The sequence below is a fragment of the Cetorhinus maximus genome, chromosome 6, assembly GCF_964194155.1.
Source record: "Cetorhinus maximus chromosome 6, sCetMax3.hap1.1, whole genome shotgun sequence".
NCBI classification, from domain to species: domain Eukaryota; kingdom Metazoa; phylum Chordata; class Chondrichthyes; order Lamniformes; family Cetorhinidae; genus Cetorhinus; species Cetorhinus maximus.
Genome location: NC_135884.1, coordinates 154,391,858 through 154,407,594, shown reverse-complemented (window position 1 = coordinate 154,407,594; position 15,737 = coordinate 154,391,858). Strand labels below are relative to the sequence as shown.

The 15,737-nt window shown below is 47.1% G+C and overlaps 1 protein-coding gene across 1 annotated transcript in view; it reads right to left on the bottom strand.

Moving 5' to 3' along the window:
- Positions 1-10,589, bottom strand: part of gpib (glucose-6-phosphate isomerase b) — a 20,090-nt gene extending 9,501 nt beyond the window's left edge. The window contains exons 1-4 of the mRNA XM_078544791.1: positions 10,438-10,589; positions 4,375-4,465; positions 3,175-3,243; positions 507-626 (exon numbers count right to left, since the gene is read on the bottom strand). Coding sequence (XP_078400917.1) covers positions 507-626; positions 3,175-3,243; positions 4,375-4,465; positions 10,438-10,562 — 405 coding nt within the window. The 5' untranslated portion in view covers positions 10,563-10,589. The remainder of the gene's footprint in view (positions 1-506; positions 627-3,174; positions 3,244-4,374; positions 4,466-10,437) is intronic.
- Between the last annotated feature and the right edge of the window lie 5,148 nt (positions 10,590-15,737).

Below are 15,737 nucleotides of genomic sequence, written 5' to 3'. Positions count from 1 at the left end.
AGCGGGGAGGACGTGGGACTCGCTCCCGCGGGGAGCGGGGAGGACGTGGGACTCGCTCCCGCGGGGAGCGGGGAGGACGTGGGACTCGCTCCCGCGGGGAGCGGGGAGGACGTGGGACTCGCTCCCGCGGGGAGCGGGGAGGACGTGGGACTCGCTCCCGCGGGGAGCGGGGAGGACGTGGGACTCGCTCCCGCGGGGAGTGGGGAGAATGTGGGACTCGCTCCCACAGGGAGTGGCTGTGGTAAATGGATTAGATACATTTAAGGGGAAGCTGGGTAACCACAAGGAACAGAAGGATATACTGATCAGGTTAATAAATGAAGGGCAGAAGGAGGGTCGTGTGGAGCATAAACACCACGTGAACCTGTTGAGCTGAATGACCCAGTTCCATGCTGAAAAAGTGGTGTAACTTGGGCTCCCATGTATTAAGGAGGATTTCCACCTTAAAGCCACAGGTGGTGCAGGGTCACTGCTCCTGAGCTGCACAATCCCTCCCTCTCACTTACCTGGCAGAAATGCTTCATCTTCTCCAGCACAGCATTCACCTCTGGCATCACATCCTTGCCGTCAACCTGGATGGGTATATTGGAGCGGTTCCTCAGTGCAACGTGAAGTACAGCACGATGCTGGGGAGAAGGAATAGGAGCCATTTTACACACAGGTCCACATCACATCCTAACCCATTGTTAGTAGGTTTCCCGTGATTAAGGTCACAACAGAGGATTGTCAGATCTGTAACAATAACTTCCACATGATTCAGGCCCAAGTGGTTTTTAACCAAGAAATGTAATATACATTGACTCAGAGCAGTATTGGTTTGTATACATGGCTCTGCAGGATTACATTAATCGGTGGGTAAGGAATAGAGCCTGGTTCCTTCACAAAGTCTCTACCAAGCTGATAAGACCCTTGCAGGTCACCGTTAGATAGCACCAAACGGGCTTCTGATCATCTTGACAACACTCTTAACTTTGAGGGCAAAACTCCAACTCTCAACACCATTCAGCGACTGACAACAGTGTGCGAATGTTCGTGTTTGCTGAGGCTCCCATATTAAGGACTTTACCTCACTGTTAACCTTTCTCCACTTGAGAAATAGGAGCTGGAGTTGGCCATTCGGCCCCTCGAGCCTGTTCCTCCATTCAGTAAGATCGTGGCTGATTTTCTATCACCTACCTGCACTATCTCCTTATCCCTTAATCCCCTTCACGTCCAACAAGCTATCAATCTCTGTCTCAAGTATACACAGCGACTGAGTATCACCGTGCTCTGGGGTAGGGAATTACAAGATTTACAAACCTGCGAGTGAAGACATTTCTAGCTGTTCTTTCTGTTCTAGAAACTTTGTTTCCGGTACTTAAAGCCAAGTGACCAAGTGATCATATGGTGCTTTAGCCACTGTGCTTCAGCTTGGCATAGACTGTCTCCCGTCCTGGGCGTTCCTCATTCTCTGGCCTTTGAGTTTCCATGTTGTCTTTGATCATACATTTCTCATTCCTCTACATTCACTCCGACTAAAATGTTAAAGACTGGGATATTTTGACTATAAAACATTTTAAAATATTCTAACCTGCATCGGAATGGGCTCCACATGTCCACTCACTCAATTCCCACCCCCTGCTCCAGTTCCACCCCAAGCAGATATAGGTGTACCGAGTGGAACAGTCAATCAGCATTCGTTAATATGAAATATAGATCAAAATGCGCCTCTGACAGTGCAGCACTCCTTCAGGGGATAAGAGCAGGAGGAGGCCATTCGGCCCCTCGAGCCTGCTCCACCTATCAACCAGATCATAGCTGATCTTCTACCTCATGCCATTTTCCTGCACTATCCCCACATCTCTCGATATCTTTAATATCTAGAAATCTATCGACCTCTGCTTTAAACATTCTCAATGGTTGAGCCTCCACAGGGTAGAGAATTCCAAAGAGTCACCACGCTCTGAGTGAAGAAACTTCACCTCATCTTAGTCTCAGAATGAGGGACAGGCCATTTAGGACCGAGTCCCCTGGTTCTAGACTGACCACCACCCCCCCACACCAGCCGGAGAGGGTCAGCCTAGATTATGTGCTTAAATTGCTGGATTGGGGCTTGAACCCACGACCTTCTGACAGCTGCAGAGAGCAGCCACCAGGCCACACCTCTTGGTGAATGTCACACAACTGCCAAAAACCCAAAGCTTTCCATTCTGTTTCAGGACGGACTCTCCCAGTTTGATGTGCCCACATACACAGCATTATGTAAATGCAATTTCACAAGTTCCAGTTACACCACTTCCTGCTGAGGGCAGCAGACAGCTTCCTGCTGGGACAGGAATCCACTCACAGGGGGGCCTGGGCTGCCTATTGGGACAGGAATCCACTCACGAGGGGGCCTGGGCTGCCTGTGGGGACAGGAATCCACTCACGAGGGGGCCTGGGCTGCCTGTGGAGACAGGAATCCACTCACGAGGGACCCTGGGGTGTTGCAGCAGCTGGGTAATCAGGAAGGAGATTAAGCAAAGACAAAACTGCAGCAAAACTCGTCGCACCCATTGCTGCTAACTTTCTCTCTCCATGTCTCTTGAGGGGGGAGCTTTTCACCAATTGAGTAATAGAATAACTTACCCAGAAAAGAGACTGAGGCAGATACTGGAGGCAGTTCAGGGGAAATGGGATTGAAGGATACTGGGAGAAGGGGGTTTTTGGGGTTGAGGCATTTGGAGAAGGTTGGGCTGACGGGGTGAATTTAATAGGATTTTCCTGTCACTAAACATCTTTATAAGTCAAGGTCAGAGTTCACACATTCTTCAGCAACACCTTCCAAACCCACGACCACTACCATCTAGAAGGACAAGGGCAGCAGATAGATGGGAACACCACCACCTGGAAGTTCCCCTCCAAGTCACTCACCATCCTGACTTGGAAATATATCACCGTTCCTTCACTGTCATTGGGTCAAAATCCTGGAACACCCTCCCTAACAGCACTGTGGGTGTACCTACAGCACATGGACTGCAGCGGTTCAAGAAGGCATCTCACCACCACCTTCTCAAGGGCAATTAGGGATGGGCAATAAATGCTGGCCCAGCCAGCGAAGCCCACATCCTGAATTAAAGCTGCACTAACTCACCGCGATGGAAACAAACATTTTGGATCCATACTGAAGTCTCAGGAAGATGGGTCACCTCTTACCTCTGTGAAGTTAATCTTCTCCCCGGTGAACATGCGTTCTCTGGCTTTCTCAATACCCCTGGATTTTGCCTGGGTAAAAACACAGATAGAATTTAAATAATCTTCAGCGAGTCCTGCACCTATCAGAACAGGTTCGAGAGGATCCCAGAGTCGGACAGGCTTAGAACAGACATGAGCAATAGGCATGACAGGTGTAACTTCTCTCTAAAACACAGCAAATCCTTTTGCAAACAATGAATGGCACTGAGCAGCAGTGATTTTTATAAAGATAAATGTGGCAGTCACTCTATACATAGCAAGATCCCATAAGCTGCAGTGAGATCAATGGCCAGTTAATTTGTTTATTTGTAATGTTAGTTTGGGAACGATTGTTGAGCAGGTGGATACGGTATAGACCCAAAACTAGACCAATGGGGAGGCGGGACCAGCATCTGACGTTCAATTGCTTCGTGCTGAGTTGGGGGATCAGAGCTGTGGCAGTGATACCCTTGCCTCAGTGCCTGAGATTGGGGGTGGGGGTGGGGGCACGAGAAAAGACTGAATTCCCATGAGAGACAGATCATCAGAGGGAAAGCTGTTGGGGAGTGTGTGACTGGGCTGGGGTGTGAGTGCACATGTTCGTACAATCAGGATCAAGGCTGGCTCCCACAGTCAAATAGCAGGCACTCATGCTGTGCAAGGTCAGCTGATGGCTCATTCCCCTGCCCCATGCAACAGAAACCAGCCAAACAAAATGAAGGTGATCGAGTGTGAAGCGTTTTGGGACATGTTAAGGATATGAGCAGCACTATACTAACGTAAATTCTCCCATTACATTAACCAGGTGCTGTTCTAGAATCATAGAAAATTTACAGCACAGAAAGAGGCCATTTGGCCCATCGTGTCTGCGCTGGCTGAAAAACGAGCCCCCCAGCCTAATCCCACTTTCCAGCATTTGGTCCATAGCCCCTCAGGTTACAGCACTCGAGGTGCATATCCAGGCACCTTTTAAATGAGTTGAGGGTTTCTGCCTCTACCACCCTTTCAGGCAGTGAGTTCCAGACCCCTACCCCCACAGCCCTCTGGGTGGAAAGTTTTCCTCATCTCTCCTCTAATCTTTCTACCAATCACTTTAAGTCTATGTCCCCTAGTCACTGCCTTCTCTGCTAAAGGAAATAGGCCCTTCCCATCCACTCTGTTCTATGGCAAAATGACACTCACCAGGGCAAACAGCATCTTCATCACATCATGAGTGATGAGATTCTTAGAGTAATCCAGCAGGATATCACCATCATCCGTCTTGAGGGTTAAACTGTGGGCAGAGTAGGAGAGGGAGAGTTAGAGCACAGCTTTCCACACAGATTGACTGGGCTGAGAGTTAACCCCCTCCTGTCTCTACCACACCGTCAGACCCGACCCACCCGGGTCACCCCTGCTAGTCCCCTGCAGGATGGCATCTGTACTCACCACCCGATCAGGCTCTGCATTCCAAATCCTAACCACTCGTTGCATAAAAATGTTTCCCCATTCCACCTCCAGCTCTTTCACTAATCATCTTAAATCCAATTTCCAGGCGTGGCAGTGAATCACTGCCCCTCCCCCTAGCTCCAATCCCATCACTGGGCAGTGATCGGGGTGACATCCGGAGCTGTATCACTGTCCACCCCCACCCCCCACTTACCCCTTCCTTAAATCGAGGGACGTGAAGACCAAGTGCAGCCAGCCAGATTCATCTGGGGATCAAATCTAAAGTCCTCTTGTGTGGCTCTGCTCCACATCACAAAGTCATTAGGATAACTTCGGTAACTCCCCTCTCAGAAGCACGGGAACAGTAGCTGAGAGTCCTGGAACAGCAGCCCAGAGGTCGTGGGTTCAAATCCCGCTGTGGGGAATTGAATTCAGTAAATGTGTGGGGATTGTGTGCTGGCACCAATTAAATTCTCAATTGAAGATGCCAGATTGTTATAAAAACCCAACTGGTTCACTAATCGTAGAATAGTACAGCACAGGAGGAGACCATTCAGCCCATCAAGTCTGCTGCAGCTCTTTCAGCTCCAGTTAGTCCCACTCCCCCTACCCTGCTCTTTCCGCATATCCCTGCAATCTTTGCTCCTTCAAGTATTTATCCCGTTCCCTTGTGAAACTGTATACACCACCCTATCAGGCACTGCATTCTAAATCTGAACCACTAGCTCCATGTAACAGGTTGTTCCACATTCTACCTTCAGTTCTTTTGCTCATCACCTTAAATCCACACCTTTTGGTTAATGACCTTTGACTGTCTGGCCTATACATCACTCCAGTCCCACCCGACACAGTTGACTCTTAATGGCCTCTGGTCAACCGGGGATGGGAAATAAATGAAACTTCTTCCACATGCCCGGTACAAATCTTGAAGATGGAGCAGTTTAAACAGTTGTCAGTTTTTAATATTGGGAAGGAGTTGGGATATTGTCGGAAAGTGCTCAAGGTGGTTGTTAAGTGGGAAGCTTGTGGTCCACTTCCACCTGCTGGGAGCTCAGCCTCGATTAGTCTGTTCCAAACCATCGTCTATCTGGTGCTTGTATCACTGATCAAAAAGCACTATGCAAGGCCGGGTCGTGTGCCAGGCTCCATCACTCTGCCCTGTGGGCTGCAGCCTGGTGGGCATCTCCCAGTTGGCAAAGTTCCAATATTTCTAATTATATCCTCAGTCCGCAAGTGGTTGCCTCAATTCTTGGCAGGGAGCTTGGGACAGATGGGAGTAGCCAGACTGATAACAGAAACCAGGATCCACTTAACATTCGTGCTCACCCCAAGTCCCCCTAATGCTCTGTGTCTCAAAGCTATGTGCGGTCCATTAAATTTCCATGACGGTTAAACCGAGTGTCAAGTGTCAATTTCCTTCCAGTGCTAAGACTGTGGCTTATTTGGTGGTAACACTCTCACCTGAGTCAGGAGTCCACTCCAGGATTTGAGCACAAAAACCAAGGCTGAAGCTCCTGCACAGTACTGAGAGAGTGCTGCACTGTCAGAGGTCCCATCTTTTGGATGGGGCGTTAAACCAAGGGCCCATTCTGCCCTCTCATATGGATGTAAAAGGTCCAATGACACTATTTCAAAGAGTAAAGGGATGCTCCCTGATGCCCAGGCCAATACTTATCCTCTCAATCACATCAAAATATTATCTGGTCGTTATCACAGTGTGTTTGTGGGAACTTGCTGTTGGGTTCCTTACATTACAACAGCTTATACACTTTAAAAATATTTGATTGACTGTAAAAGTACTTTATAAAAGGTGCTACATAAGCTTTTTTGTTTTCCTTACCACCCCTCTCCCCACACGCTCTCTGGAATTCTGTCCCCAAGTATACATCCTGTATAAAGGGCCTTATAAGGGGCAGGTCATTTAGGACTGAGATGAGGAGAAATTACTTCACTCAAAGGGTTGTGAATCTTTGGAACTCCCTATCCCAGGGGGTTGTGTGTGCTCCATCGTTGAATATATTTAAGGCCGGGATAGATTTTTGATCTCTCAGGTAATTAAGGGTTGTGGGGAATGGGTGGGAATAGTGGAGTTGAAGCCCTCGATCACCATGATTGTATTGACTGGTGGAACGGGCTCGATGGGTCACACGCTCTACTCCTGCCCCTATCTGTGTTCTCACTATCCTCTCTCAACTCAACAATCTCCCAAAGACCCATCTAGTAACCAAGCCTTTAGTTTCTCATCCGCTAATCCTGATTTCCCAACACCCATCATTTCCCAAGGTCATGTCAATATGGAGGTTTATAACCAAAGGAATACGACATCTCAGAGACTGATTCAGAGCAACATCGAAACAGGCAAGATTTTAAAATCAAATTAGGGGTGTCTTGCTTCAGTTGAACAGATGGACCTGTAAGTCTGTACTCTACAACTGTACCAGTCAGCTGCTGAATTAAATCTGTTCAGAAATTATGGAATGGGGCTAACTGTTTTTTTAAAAAAGAAAAGGAGATCACTCTCAGTATGTGGCCCTTCCCTTGTTCTCCTTGAGAAGATGCTGGTGGGCAGCTTCTTGAACACTGCCGTCCTCATGACAAAGGTGCTCCCACCATGCTCAATATCCCCTTCAGAGGGCAGTTAATAGTCCACCAGATTGGTGTGGGACTGGAGTCACACAATACACCAGACGGGCTTTCCTTCCCCAAAGGACGTTAGTAAACCTGTTGGGATTTTACGGGCAGCTTTTCATGGTCGCTTTTATCAATACCTGTTTTTTAAAACTGAATTCAAATTCTCACAAAGGGTTTTGTTTTATTCTTTGCTGGGATGTGAGCATCGCTGTCTAGGCCAGCATTTGTTGCCCATCCCTAATTGCCCTTGAACTGGTGAGATTTGAACTCACATTCTCTGGATTACTAGCCCAGTAACGCAATCACAAACCATGTCAGGGAGTTACCTGACTGAAGCTCACCCATAAAAACTGTTTAAATATGTTAGCAAGTTCATACCACAATCTAGAACACCACATCTAAACCAGGAAGTACCTCAAACTATATACATATATATATTTATTGCACATTAAAAAAAGTGAATGCATAATCTAGCTTTATCATTCAATATTAAAAATTAGATGTTACTAATTCCCCTTTTCAATGCTTTCATGAGTTTAAACAGTTACTGAATTATTGAAGCAAATTTTAAATGAGTTCAGACACATGGTAAAGCCCCTCCCCCAAACTCAACAGCACTAGACACGTTTCAGGATTTAACCCACACATTCCACAAACTCAGGGGTAGGGGTGGGGGTAGGGGTGGGGGAGCAAATGCACGACTCAGTTAATTTCACTCAGCCTGTCTGTTCCTCTACACACTGACTGTGCAATGGGGTTCAGATTAATGTCAGTAAGAAGGGAGCTGGTGAGATTCTGACTGTTATTTGTAGATCTCCAAATTTCTGATTTATTTCTGACAAGTCATGCTTGATAAAATTGCATCAGATCAGTCACCCGATTGCAACAATTCCTTTCAATACACTGAGCAGAGGAATCTCGAGACCGTGGGAATAGAGGGAAGGAAAAAAAAACATTCTGACCAGGTCACCTTCTACCATCCCGGTAGTTACATGATCCAATGATGATGGAGTCATTGGCCAATCACACTGATCAATCTCTATCAATGAGTCCACAACAGACTCAGACTGTTCTCAGAGGTTGCGAAAACCCCCAGTCGGAGAGGGATTAGGGAACCATAGGCCCAAAATCACCTGTTCCTCCCGAGCACGTTACACTCTCTACATGTCAGGTCTCAAACTGCTCACATATTGAATCTCCATGTGGTAATTTCTCAAAGAAATTCATCTCATTTTCGTTTGAATGAATCAATCCCAACTGCTTTCATCCCCCTAGGGAGCCTGTTCCACAGCTGTCCATTCACATACTGAAATAACATTTTCACAGATCAGTTTTGGATTTTAGCCCCTTTAATTGCAGGCCATGTCATCTGGTTCTACTGTTCTGGACAAGGTGAAACAGTTTGTTACAGTTTACATTATTGCGTCCATTTGGAATCCTAAAAACCACAATTTATCACATTTAAACTTTCCCTCATCCACTGAGAAGATACCCAATTTATATAATCGTTCCTCATAATCCAATTCTTTGCCCCCTCAATCATTCTAGTTGCTCTCTTCTGTATCATCTCAATGGCTGTAATATCCATCCTCTTTCTGTACTGCCAAAGTGTAACTGCAATTATTTGTAAAGTGGCTCAATGTTGACCTTTTAATAAAACCCAACTCAACATTTGATTTGCTTCAGGATTTCCAGTACCCGCAGCGCTTTGCTCTTTTATCTGAGTTGCCTTGCTTGGCCACCGAGCATTGTTGTGTTGGTTCAATTTATTCACAATCAGGAACATCATTCAAGTTGAAGTGTAGACCAGTTGGCACCACACAAAATCTTAATGCATCTCTGGATCCTGTTAATTCACCACTCTTTAGGTTCACCCTCCCTGTCACTAATTTTCACTCCTCCTTCCCTGAACACTAACTCCATATTGAGCTACAATTAAATGAATGCTTGACGACCTCCTCCTACGTGTGTGTTGTGGCCGAGTGACTGCGTGGGGCATCATGGCATTGTTCCATCTGATACCCAAGCCCATCCACCATCCAGAAGGTAAGTGACCAGGAGGGGGAACATGGTTTGTGCTTCCAGGCCAGCTCATGGTGACCCAGGCTGGACGTATCACTCCCAGAATTCCACCCCAGTCAGCTTCAGATGAATAACTCTCACTGACTGTCCATGCAGTTTAGCAGATCACTGAAAATGTGACATGTCCATTGGGGTGGGAGAGAGAGAGAGGCTGACATTAAGTGGGACTCCCAGGCTGGAGTTCTCTACATTTACCCTAAAAGGACTCCCTATTTCAGTTTCATTAATATTCTAGTTATCCTGTTAAGATCACAAATTGGGCTAATTACAGAAACGCCTTTCCCAGTGAAGTTGGGATTTGCAATTCTCAACAGTCATTTTTACAATATCAAAAAGAGCATATTAATTTAAATGAACTCATTAAGCACCCGGTTTTTTTGGGGGGGAGGGGGGGGTCCCTGTTGCTCGTCCAGAGCCTCGTCAATCAATCCTCAGCCCTTCTCTCGAATAGGATCTCCACACCCACGTCATCCAAATCAGCACATTTCACTATAGAACCTTACAGCACTGGGAGGAGGCCGTTCGGCCAATCGTGTCTTTGCCAGCCCTTTGAAAGAGATGATCAGTTAGTTCCATGGCCCTGTAAAGAGATTGATCAATCACTTCCTGATGCACCTGCCCTCCGGAGGTTTGTTAGAACAAGGGGCTATATCAGTGGGGCCAGCCCAGCCTCTACCCCAGAGGAGACTCGGAGTGGGGCTGTTCAGTGAGATGAGCCAGGGACACACTAGCAGCTGAGTGGCTGCACTCGGGGTCTGTGCCCCTCGGTGCTGCAGCAAGACTGGATATCCAGAGGGAGTGACTAAGCAGAATGTGAATGTAGTTCCGAACTCCCCCGTGCTGGGCGGCACGTAGGCACACACACTCTCACTCTCACACACACACACACTGGAGTCTGGGTCACTCTCCCTTCTGCAGGGGACCCCGGTGGGGAGGGGAGGGGAGGGGAGGGGGGGGCAACCCGCCCAGCCTCCTAATGACTGCAGGGATTCCTCAACTCCGTTCGGCGGGGGTAATGACCCCTTGCACCGTCTGAGGGAATGCAGCACTGCCCCCCCCCCCACACACACACACAATACTGCACCGGGTGTACCCCGCACTCACCTGAAGTGGCTGAACCGCTCGGGCTCCGCTTCAAACAGCTTCCGCAGCTTGAGGCTGGCACAGTTCTGCTTGTGCCAGTCTGCCAGGGCTTTGAAATGAGCATCGGCGGTGAAAGCGTTGGCCATAGTGGCTGGAGAGGGAGCTCCGGATCGGGGAGGTCTCGGTGTCCGGGGAGGGGAGTGAGCTCCGGATTAGGGAGTCTCGGTGTCCGGGGGGGGAGTGAGCTCCGGATCGGGGAGGTCTCGGTGTCCGGGGAGGGAGGGAGCTCCGGATTAGGGAGTCTCGGTGTCTGTTTCTGGGACCCGGGTCTGGGGTGAAACGCGGGGAGACTGAGCGATCGGATGTGAAATTGCAACAGTGTATCCGCGGATCAGCCAATCAGCGGCGCCCGAGACTCAGGACCCGCGGGGCCCCCCCCCCCCCCATTTCACGACTAGCGGAGTTCTCAGCCAATAGGAGCCAGGAAGAGGGGATGACATCACAATGCCGGGGCCCAAGTTTTAAGATGGGTTTTTGATACAAACGGGGTAGAACGGCAATTCAACCGGGGGAGGCGGTGAGCCCGGAGCCGGGAGCCCCGCCCGCTGACCGGGGTGTGAGCTGTGGCCTTGCCCCCGCTGTAGGCAGCTCACACCCCGGGGCGGGCAGTTCCATTTAAAGGGGTGGGTCTCTTCTGGCGATTGCAGTCCTTGTCAAGACTGAAAGGAGAAAGAGGAACATTTGTCTGAAGGTCATAAAGTGAAATCCAAGATGGAGTTTCTGTAGGAAGAAAAAGAATTGAGATTTAAAGAGATAACCCAAACCCTTTCCTGCGCTCTGTACAGGTCACCAATCAGTGGGAGGTAGATATAGAGGAGGAAATTACAGAGAGGGGTAAAAACTATAGAATTGTGATATTGGAGGAGTTTAATTACCCAAATCTATACTTTGATAGTAATAGAGTGAAGGGCAGAGAGGGAGAAGAGTTTCTGAAACAAAAACAAAAATAGCTGGAAAAACTCAGCAGGTCCGACAGCATCTGTGGAGAGGAAGACAGGGTTAACGTTTCGAGTCCGAATGACCCTTCATCAGAACAGAGTTTCTGAAGTGTGTTCAGGAGGATTTTCTTGATCATGTTTTTGACCCAGTGAGAAAAGAGGCATTGCTGGACCTGGTCCTGGGGAATGAGGTGGGTCAATTGAATCAAATGCCATTAGAGACGTTTAAGGAACAATGTTGACTTTACTTCCCCCCCCCCTCCTCACCGTCCAACGGCCCAAACACCCCTTTCAAGTGAAGCAGCATTTCACTTGCACTTCCCTCAATTTAGTTTACTGCATTCGTTGCTCCCAATGCGGTTTCCTCTACAATGGAGAAACCAAACGCAGACTGGGTGACCGCTTTGCAGAACACCTTCGGCCTGTCCGCAAGCATAACCCAGACCTCCCTGTCGCTTGCCATTTCAACACTCCACCCTGCTCTCATGCCCACATGTCTGTCCTTGGCCTGCTGCATTGTTCCAGTGAAGCTCAACGCAAACTGGAGGAACAGCACCTCATCTTCCGACTAGGCACCTGCTGAGTTTTTCCAGCTGTTTTTGTTTTTGTTTCAGATTTCCAGCATCCGCAGTATTTTGCTTTTATCTTAATGTTGATTGTATCACGGTTTAGGCTAGCTATGGGAAAGGACAAGGAGCAATCCAGAATAAAAATACTTATTTGGGGGAGGGCCAATGTCAGTGGGGCGATCTGGCCCAGGAATCAAAGATTGGCAGTTAACACTGTAGTGGAACAATTTAAAGAGGAGATAATTCAGGTACAGTCGAGGTGCATTCACACAAGGGGGAAAGGTAGGGCAAGCAAAGCCATAGCTTCTTGCATGGTGAAAGACATGGAGAGTAAAATGAAGCAGGAACAGACATATGACGGGCGTCAGACTGATAATGCAAGTGAGAACAAGGCTGAACATAGAAAGTTCAGAGGGGAAGTAAAAAAAGAAATGAGAGAGTATGAGTAGCCTCTGGCAGCTAACATAAAGAAATCCAAAAGTCTTCTATAGATAATAAAAGGGTAGTAAAAGGAGGAGTGGGGCTGATTAGGGACCAAAAAGAGGATCTACGCACGGAGGGGGCATTGCTGAGGCACTAAATGAATACTTTACATCTGACTTTACCAAGGAAGAAGGTGCTGCCAAAGTCAGAGTGAAAGAGGAAGTGGCTGAGATACTGGATGGACTACAAATCCATAAGGAGGATATGTTAGAAAGGCTAGCTGTACTTCAAGTTGATAAGTCTCCAGGACAGGATGCGATGTATCCAAGAATACTGAGGGAAGTAAGGGTGGAAAATGCAGAGGCACTGACCATAATCTTCCCATCCTCCTTAGATACAGGGATGGTGGCGGAGGACTGGAGAATTGCAAATGTTACATTCTTGTTCAAAAAAGGTGTACGGATAAGCCCAGCAATTCAGGGCAGTCAGTTTAACCTTGGTGGTGGGAAAGCTTTTAGATATGATAATCCAGGACAAAATTAACAGTCACCTGGACAAATGTGGATTAATTAAAGAAAACCAACATGAGTTTGTTGAAGGCAAATCATGTTTAACTAATGTGCTTGTTTTCTGATGAGGTAACAGAGAGGGTCGATGAGGATCATGCGATTGATGTGGTGTACATGGACTTCCAAAAGAAGTTTGATAATGTGCCCCATAACAGGCTGGTCAGCAAAGTTCAAACCCGTAGAATAAAAGGGACACTGACAGCAGGGAGACAAAATTGACTGAGTGATAGGAGACGGGGTGTAATGGCGAATGGTTGTTTTTTTAGACTGGGGGAAGGTATGTCATGTATTTCTCCAAGGGTCAGTACGAGGACCACACATGCTGCAAAATTGTGAACTGTAAAGGAGATAGTGATGGGCTTTAAGAAGGCACATCATCCTGACTTGGAAATATATCGCCGTTCCTTCACTGCCGCTGGATCAAAATCCTGAAGCTCCCTCCCCAACAGCACTGTGGGTGTATCTACACCACACGGACTGCAGCGGTTCAAGAAGGCAGCTCACCACCACCTTCTCAAGGGAAATTAGGGATAGAAACAAATGCTGGCCTTGCCGATGATGTCCATATCCCATCAAATAATAAAAAACAACAGACTGGCTGGTGCAATGGGCGAACAAGTGGCAGATTAAATTTGTTAGAGAAATAGGGTGATACATTTTCGTAGGAAGAATGAGGAGAGACAATATAAAATAAAGGGTACAATTGTAAAGGAGGTGCAGGAGCAGAGGCACCTGGGGGTATATACGCACAAATCGTTGAAGGTTCAAGGCAGGTTGAGAAAGTGGTTAATAAGCCATACAGGATCCTGATCAAAACCAAGGACGTTATGATGAACCTTTATAAAACACTGATTTGGCCTCAACTGGAGTATTGTGTCCAATTCTGGACACTAGCTTTAGGAAGGTTGTGAAGTATTAGAGAGGGTACAGAAAGGATATATGAGAATGGTTCCAGGAATGAGGCAGTTTTGTTATATGGATAGATTGGAGTTGTGGCTGTTTTCCCTGGAGAAGAGAAGGCTGAGATGAGATTTGATAGAGGTGTTCAAAATCATGAGGGGTCTGGACAGTGTAGATAGGAAGAAACTGAAGAAAGGTCAAGTACCAGAGGGCACAGATTTAAGGTAATTGGCATACAAACATACAAATTAGGAGCAGGAATAGGCCACTCGACCCCTCAAGCCTGCTCCGTCATTCAATAAGATCATGGCTGATCTGAATGTAATCTCAACCCCACTTTCCTGCCTACTCCTGATAACCTCCCACCCCCTTGTTAATGAAGAATCTATCTAGCTCTGCCTTAAAGATATTCAAAGACTCTGCTTCCACTGCCTTTTGAGGAAGAGAGTTCCAAAGTCTTACAACCCTTTAAGAGAAAAATTTCTCCTCACCTCTGTCTTAAATGAACGACCCCTTATTTTTAAACAGTGACACCTAGTTCTGGATTCTCCCACAAAAGGAAACATCCTCTCCACATCCACCGGGTCAAGATCCCTCAGGATCTTAAAGGTTCCAATTAAATCGTCTCTTACTCTTCTAAATTCTAACCTGTCCAACCTTTCCTCATAAGACAACCCACCCATTCCTGGTTTTAGTATAGTAAACCTCTGAACTGCTTCTAACACATTTACATCTTTCTTTAATTAAGACAAATAAGTACTGTACACAATACTCCAGATGTGGTCTCACCAGTGCCCTGTACAACTGAAGGATAACCTCCTCACTTTTATATTCAATTCCCCTCACAATAAATGATAACATTCTATTAGCTTTCCTAATTACTTGCTGTACCTGCATACTAACCTTTTGTGATTCATGCACTAGGACACCCAGATCCCTCTGCATCTCAGAGCTCTGCAAACTCTCACCATTTAGATAATAAGCTTTTTTATTTTTCCTGCCAAAATGGACAGTTTCACATTTGCCCACATTATACTCCATTTGCCAGATCTTTGCCCACTCACTTAACCTATCTATGTCACTTTGTAGCCTCCTGACATCCTCTTCACAATTTACTTTCCTACCTATCTTAGTGTCATCGGCAAATGTAGCAACCATTCCTTCGGTCCCTTCATCCAAGCCATTAATACGAAGAAATGGAGACTTGAGAAACCTTTTCATGCAGAGAGTGGCTAGGATCTGGAATGCACTGCCTAAGGGTGTGGTGGAGGCACGTTCAATCGAGACTTCCTAAAGAGTATTGGATAAGAACCTGAAGAAAAGAGATGTGCAGGACTATGGGAATAGGAGGGAAGTGGGACTAGAGCGCCAGCACAGATACAAGGGGCTGAATGGTCTCCTGTGCTGGAACCAATCCAGGATTCTCTCAGATCCCAAAGCATATTTGAAGGAAAAACAGGGGAGTTGTCCCCAGTGTCCTGGCTAATATTTACCCCTCAAGCAACATTACTAATTACTGCATAGTTTATCTGGTTATTTATGGGGAGATGGTGACGTAGTGGTAATGTCACTGGCCTAGAAATCCACAGGCCCAGGCTAACGCTCTGGGGTCATGGGTTCAAATCCCACCACGGCAGCTGGTGGAATGTGAATTCGATTAATAAATCTGGAATATAAAACTAGTCTCAGTAATGGTGACCATGACAACTATCATTGATTGTTGTAAATAGACCCAATCTGGTTGACTCCTAATTACCCTCTGAAATGGCCTAGCAAGCTGCTACTCAGTTCAAGGGCAATTAGGGATGGGCAACAAATGCTGGCTTTGCTAGTGGTGCCCACATCCTGTGAAAGAGGAAATC